At 38.1% G+C, this 7784-nt stretch overlaps 1 protein-coding gene across 1 annotated transcript in view; it reads left to right on the plus strand.

Moving 5' to 3' along the window:
* The first annotated feature begins 2319 nt into the window (after positions 1-2319).
* Positions 2320-7784, plus strand: part of SLC13A1 (solute carrier family 13 member 1) — an 83874-nt gene continuing 78409 nt past the window's right edge. The window contains exons 1-3 of the mRNA XM_025045858.1: positions 2320-2572; positions 3005-3054; positions 6856-6987. Of these exons, the coding sequence (XP_024901626.1) occupies positions 2320-2572; positions 3005-3054; positions 6856-6987 (435 nt within the window). The remainder of the gene's footprint in view (positions 2573-3004; positions 3055-6855; positions 6988-7784) is intronic.

Raw genomic sequence — 7784 nt, forward strand, 5'->3', positions numbered from 1 at the left:
GTATCTGTTGCCCTCATGTTGATTGTCCACATACCTTAAGCGTCTTGGACATTCGAACTTCTTTGTGAAGGTACCCAGAATATATAAAGAAAGAATCTTTCTTTCTCTTTATGCCTGAACCTGAGTTTCACATAAGTTATGTCTAACTGTAAGGTTCAATGGACATAGAGAGAGCAAGCTCTGGAGCTACAGTCCCTTAGCCAACCAAACCCTGTGCCTGTATACAAACTCTAAATGTGATGGTTTAGTGTTTAATGTGATGATTTTAGTGTTTAGCATCAAATTAATAGTCCTTATGGCAGGCACATGACATAGTACCAAAAAAAAAAAAAAAAACGGCATTGCTTTAGGAGCCAGAAAGTACTGGATTTTAATCACTATTATATCACTTCTACATACCTGGGGTATTTTACTTGGCCTCTTTGACTTTTAGTTTCCAACTGTGTAAAATGAAAATAATAATAACAATACATACATACACACTTAGTATTGGGTTTTAAGGGTTAACTGAGGTGGTAAATGTAAATTCCCAGACGCAGAGTAGATACCTATGAATGAATGAGCAATATTTCCTATTTTTTTTTTATAGTTGTAAAGAACATGTTTTAAATGAACTAATCCATGATTATACAATGGCATAGTAGGTACATTTTAGGTCAGATAGATAAAACAGAACAATTGTGATGCATTAAGAGATATTTATGTTTTTTGTTGTTGTTTTTTTTTTACAAAGAAAGAGGTGAATGTTAATTGTGGGGCTGATTAACAATGCGCTGTCATTTGAAGGACACCCTGAGATATGTTTCCAAGGGACCCAGAGTCTCCTGTTAGAGTTTCGTTTTCTGGTAACTCTTGCAGAGGTATGCAGCCCATATTAGTCATTCGTGTTCAATGTGAATTATTTTTCAGATCTTTTCTCTCTACGGCAGTAGAGAGAAAACTGCTGAGGAACAGGAGATTGGCTGGATGGACATAAAGAAAAACTGGAAACGTTTTATAATAAGAGGCACCCACAGAAGATCAAACTGGCTAGAGCCTCAGGCCATAATAGGAGGGTCCTGCAAACCTTTGTCTAGTGAGAAATGGGCACCAGAATAGGGAAAATAGGGCACAGAAAGCAGGTGCTGACAAATGTCAAGTGCTTTTCCTTCAGCCTCTGTCAGGTTTGAGTACTATTGTTCCCTGCACAGTAAATTCCTCATTTCCATTAAATGTCACATGAATGCTTTTTTACTTTTGGTGTCATGTCATAAAGTAAAATCCTCTCAGAGGAGAAAGTGAGGCTTAAATGTTCTCACCAGGTGGCCTAAGGAAATCAGGGAACAGAAACATTTTCTTCAAAAAAATAGTGGGGGAAAAAAAGCAGTGATCTGTTATATAGAAAAAATAAATATTGAAGCTGTTTCAAGTAACTCAGTTCCTTTAATGTGTTTTGTAACACTATTATTACTGCCTATTATTGCTCACGGTTTATTACTATTATTATTTATAATTACCCTCTCTTTCATCTGAGAAATTCAAGGTAAAATATGCCTCTCTGGTTTGGAGACTTTTTTCTGTTTACTGTTCTGATTTTCCTGAATCACTATATGTGATGTCTTTAGAAATTTACACTTTTAGAGGGGAAAAAAAGTACTTTTTCATTTACATTAATAATACAGGGAGAGTTGGTGAAAGAATTCTTTTTCCTGATGGGAAAAGAAAGCAGAATTACATTCGCGTAGAATTAGAAATAAGATTTAAATGTTAAGCGTAGATTAGATAAATGTAAAGTTATTTATGCCCCCCAAAATAGACTATAAATTATAGAAGGAAATGTGTTTTGTTTATACCCAGGGCTGGGTGCACAGTAGTTGCTTAGTTGAGGTTTATTGGATGATCAATTTATAGCACAATGAAAAACAGAGTTCCTAGCCCTGAGGAGTTTCAAAATGCAACCTTCATATCACTGTCAGAACAGTCTCCATCTTAACACACACACACACACACACACACACACACACACACAAACACACACACAAACACACACACACACACACACTAGGATGGCCTGAATGACTCATCTCTGTGCAGATTCCCTTGTAATTATCTAGTCAGTATCAGCACAATAGTATCAACTCAATCCTGGAAAAGTCTTACAGGGGCAGGCTTTTATAAGGAGTCACAGTGACTTTTGGTTTCTTATCAAAAGTAGCAACAGCGTCCAGGAAATATGCAGAACTTTGCTTTCAAACAGTGAAGAAATCATTGTGTAATCGAGTGTGTTACTGGGTAGGAAAATGCTATTCAATGTCCGAAGCAGGGTTTTTTATCTTTTGAATGAGAACAGAAGATTCCGAATGGGAGAGGTCAGGAGTTCTCCGAGTCACACTTCACGTGAGCAGCGCAGAACACTGCCTCGATACGGTGTCTGAGAAGCCCCAGAGAAACCCGTCTGTACAAAAACCCTTCCCTTTCACACTACCACACACAGAAATTCCTACTGTTTCAATTCACGTGTCAAAAATGAGCTTCCTTCGAAGGGCGGCAGAGGCACCCAGTGGAGACTTGCTCAAGGCACCACCTAAGTGCGGTAACTCCTCCCGTTAGGGAGCCCTAGAAGTCAGGAGACATCAAAAGGGCCAGAGGGGCCTCATTGTTGGCAAACTCAGCCAGTCTTACTATTTTGCCAGTCTATATTCCAGTTAATGTGAACACAGAAAATAGAAAAAGAACAACTTTTACCTTTCAAAAGCCATACCAGCAAATGGTCTTTGATTTCTTGCAGTCTTAGGCTTATCTCTCCAGTTAATAGTGACAGTAAAACAATAAAGATTGAGATTTAATTTTAACTCACGTTGGTCATTCTAGGGCACTGAGTGAAGAGGATGAGCTAGAGAAATATTAATCCAGGCTAGTTACTTAACATCTGCCTTATTTTGAGGAGAACACTATCTAAGGCACCCACTCAGGACAATGAAACTCTTTAGTTATATTTTGATTTATCGCCGGTTTCTCCTCATAGTTTTTACTCTATTGATTTTACTGCCCTTGCCTATCATCCTCCGCAACAAGGTAAGTGAACCTGGAGAACAGGTTGGTGGATTTCCTGATTTATTTAATTGTTGTTCATTATTGCTGTGCAATTGCCTGGCTCAGAGCTGAATGAGTGGTGATCCTTTAGGGCTGAAGGAAGGATGCTGATCATTTTTCTCCTTCCTAGTGGTTAACGTTGGTTGATTCTCAGTGTCATTAACTAGAATAATTAAATAGTCTATTCAATCAGACTTATTCTTTTCCTGTCAACTGGATGAGAGTTACAACCTTTGAGATCTTGTAGTTCAAGTTACTAATCTCCAGGGAGCATCCTGGTTTAGCACAGCCCCTTCCCCTGAGACTAGACAGAAATGTGATACCAGGGAATGAGCTGGAGGAACAACTGGGAGTCCTGGGTACAAACCAATTCACTTGTCAGCTCTGGGGCTTGGTATGGGTCACAGAACCTCCTGGAAATTTAGTTTCCTCTTGGGATAAGAAGATGTTGAAAGCATGAAATAATTTTTTTTTTTTTTTTTGGTTAATCTGAAAATCTAATACATTACTAAGCTACGTTCTGGTCACTCCAGCTTGTATTCCATTTTGGTATACTTGTAAGCATTTCTCTGTTTGCTTTTAAATGTAGTCTGTCTATTAAGTCCAAATTGATAAACTCAATACATTTTTAAGCCCTTAGTAAAATGATTTAAATAAGCAGACATTTAGTGGGCACCTTCAATATGCCAGGCATGACAAGTATCACTTACTGGTAAGAGGACAGACACTGGAGCCAGGCTTTCTGCTTTAAGTCTCAAATTTACCACGTACATGCAACATGTCCTGGGCAAGTTATTTAACCTCTCAGTACTTCTGTTTTTTCATATGTAAGATTGGGATAGTATCGATATTGCTGTGAGAATTAAATATGAGTAAGTGCATTAAATATGAGCAGTGGCTGGCATACAGTAAGTGGGGCAGTGTGAGTCTCCCTGAATGTGTTGACTCCACAGCTGGCGTAACTCCCATAACCTCGTGATGCCTTTTCTCTGAGTAGAAGAGAACCATTCTGATGTTTTTCTCTAACAAGCATTAATCAAGGTTATGCCACTCTGGATTAAAACAGAATCGCTGTAATTATAATACCATGGGTCCTCAGAAGGTGGCCACTAATCTGAGACTCTGAGGAAAGTTCTTGTGAGCTCATGAAAAGTCTTTTTCGACTCTGCCAGGGTGTCCTCTACCTGCAAAGCTGTCAAAGGGACTGGCCTCTGCTGCCTGTAACTGTGGGTTGTCTCCTGCCAGGGGCAACCACCCAGCTGCAGCCTCCCAGGCTGGGCCTCTCCTTGCACCAAGGCCTCCTAGTACACTGTGGATGGAGGGAAGGCCTCCTCATCCCTTTTGGTTAAACATTGTTCTGAGCCCCCAAATTCTTACAGAATTTCTAGTGAAAACAGCAGGCACAGTCAGTTGTTTTGGTTTGGTTGGTTTTGTTTTGCAAATTCTATGCCTCTAATCTTTCCCTCTCTTCCCTACCCCTTCTACTACCCTTGAGCACTCCTTACGAGTCTCTGGCAACCACCAGGTGACAAATTCTTGTCTCAGACACAGGGCTCTAATCTGAATGACCACCCTCAGCCCCCTTTGAAAACTTATATCCATCCAGATTGCATCTTCTCTTTCCAACTCCCCTGGTCCCATGTCCCCTAGACCTAGCTGGATCTACCATGAGCACATCCTGGTTCATCCTGGACACCTGCTATATTGTAGTATTTCTCCACTTAGTTTCAGCATAAGTCTGTCCTTACAGCAGAGAAAATAAGAAATTAAACTAGTTAAGCTAACTTAGGCCATAATTGCACATCATTCATGCTGCTTCTTTGACATATAAACCCATGAAACTTTGATTATCTTCCATAATTTTCAAAGAAAATGAATATAAACTCTGAAAGAGAAAACAAGTAAATAAATAAAAGGCAATGATTTCAGTGCACGATTCATTAACTCGAAAGTACATTCTTGCTAAGAAGTGCAGTCATCGATTTTTTTTCAAGATATTATGACAAGTGTATGTTAGGTCTGTGGGGAAACTAGGGGCCTGGCATTTGATGAACTGTGTTCCTCTTTCCTTTCCCTCTAATCAACTCATTTGTTAAAACTCAAATAATGTTAATAGGAGGGTTCTTTTTTCTAGAACAATAACATGATTTCATTTTTTTTTTTCGGTTACTCTAAATGCATATTTACTCATTTTTAATCAACTAAAAATTAAGGAATATTATTTTAACTGTTGCTTACAATGAAAGCAGAACTTTTTTCAGAAAAAAACTACTTTTGGATGGAATACAGTTTAAGTAAAGGCTGACTTTGATGTAGATGCAAATCAATTTATTGTTAACTATCAGGCTACTTTAAATGCATATTTAATCATTCAATCAAATGATAAATAAACTCAAAGAATATTATGTTAACTGTTGCTTACAATGAGAGCAGAATTTTTTTTCCAGATAATCTGGCACTTTGGAGGGTATAAAATTTATTAGAGGCTTACATTGACATGGATGCAAATCAGTTTATTATAACTTTCAGGTTACCAAACTGGAGAACCCTATGCTTCTAAACACACAGTAACAGAATAAAGAAAGATTCAAGCAAAACAAAACATCAATTTCGCTTTATAAAAACAATAAAATTACACGATCTAGAACCAACAATGAATCATTGGCTGATATATTTTTTTTTTCATTTTCCTACCCGTTATTCAGTTGTTTTTATAGACTGGCCTTAACCCTTACCTTAATTCCATCTCAAATCAAAATGTGGCATCAATAATGAGAGACTTTAAGTGATTTTTCAATGTAATATCCAAAGAGAAGGAGAAGAACTTAGCAGAGCATGCTTCTGTTCCAGGCATTCTGCCAGATGCTTTACCTAAATTATCTTATTTATAACCATTACAAACCAACAAGATAATCACATATGTTCTATCATTCTTAATTTACATTTGAAGAAATTGATGCTCAAACACATGTGACACAACAAAGGCCATATAGATGTGTGGAAACTTGATTTGAACTTGGGTTTTGCCAGAACTCGTAATTCATGCTTTAACGGTGTCCTCCCTCCCGCCCCGACTCCCCTACTCTGTATTTTGTGTTTTTAAAGGTTTACCCTCTGTTTTGAAAAGTTTCATAAAGTGTGGCTTGGAATCATTTATCAACAACTCAGGCATTTCTCTTCATGATAATGTTTTAAACTGATCAAATCACAGAAGAGGTGTAGCTTAGCCATTTTCTCAATTGACCTCATGCTACTCAATATCTTGAAGGTAGAAAATTGCAGTAATTCTAACCACTGGTGATGGGTCTTGTTAACCAAAAAAGAGGTTCAGTCTGTAATAAAGAACAAAAGGCATTTATTTGAGCAAAAGAATTGCAGTCCAGGAGAGGCAGACCCAGGTAGCAATCCAAACTGGGCTCTAAAAAGAACAAAGAAAGGCAGCGTTTATAAAGGCAAAAACCACAGAATGTAATTCTTTCATGCAAATGAGGGATTGCTGGCTAGGTTGACAGGAATGGGTTAGTTCCAGTATACAAAAATGGGAGGCGAAAACTACCAAGAGGAAGTAAAGTCCATAAGCATCCAGACAAGGGTTGTTCCAGGATGTTTATGACTCAGCCTCGAGCTTAGTTTAGCAACAGGTTTAGCAGCTTAATAGCAGTTTGGAAAACTGAGGCACAAGATGTGCACAGGCCCCACTTCCTTAATAGCCTCCTGACTCTATTTTAGAGTGACTCAACTCTCTTCGTAATGCTTATTCCATTTTTTTTTTCTCCATATCAGCCTATGAGAACTGAAGTAGTGGTCTTCTTATATGTATGCCATTTGCTGAATGTCCCAGCTGTACAAGCTGGTCATGTCAGTTTGTCAGGATACGATGCCCCTTGCCTTCATACCTGTGCCCAAATGCTCACCGTGAGTCGTGGCATTTGGTAGGCACCTAGATACCTTCTTTTCATGGAAATGATATTTTTACAACAAAGGAGAATATGACTCAGCCCAGAAGCCCATAGGCATAAATCGAATAGAAACTCAAATTTAATCCTTATGAGTTAGGTATTATTAGTCAAACTTTGCAGATTAGAAATGGAGACGGAAGCAAGTAAATAACTAAAAACATGGTTATATAGGTATTTCCAATCAACATCTGTCTGACTCGAGAGCCAGTGATCTCAACCACAAATGAACATCTGCATCTTTACAGCCTCCGTGATGGTAGTCAGCATACTCATAATACGTTGGAGTAAATGTCGCTTTGCTAATAGAATCTTATCTTTTTTATTGCTTAACACTGAATCATCAGAAAAGCCATCTTTTTAGTTGTCACGTAGACATAAAGGTAGTCTTAGTCCTTCCCCAATTAGTAGTTAGTGATCAGTAAAACAACCCTGTAATGTAATTGCTATTTATGTAAACATTTGAATGAAATTAATAACCACAATGAATTTGTCTCATTTTGGAGAGGAAATTTCTTAAATATTCCCAGATAAAAACTTGTAAAAACTGGCCTAGTCTACATGCCACAGTTCCAGTGACATTCTCTGTATGGCATTGTTCCTTTATGACTATTTCTAGCATCTTGTTCATTTTTACTCTTCTCAGTTACTCTGTACTATTTCCTTACTTATTTTTCTAGTGCTTGGCTTTTCTTTGTATTTCTCTCTCTCTCTCCCTCTACCTCTCTCTGTCTCTCTCTGTCTCTGTCTCTCTGT

Source organism: Pteropus alecto, unplaced genomic scaffold (genome assembly GCF_000325575.1).
Source record: "Pteropus alecto unplaced genomic scaffold, ASM32557v1 scaffold22, whole genome shotgun sequence".
Taxonomy (NCBI): Eukaryota; Metazoa; Chordata; class Mammalia; order Chiroptera; family Pteropodidae; genus Pteropus; species Pteropus alecto.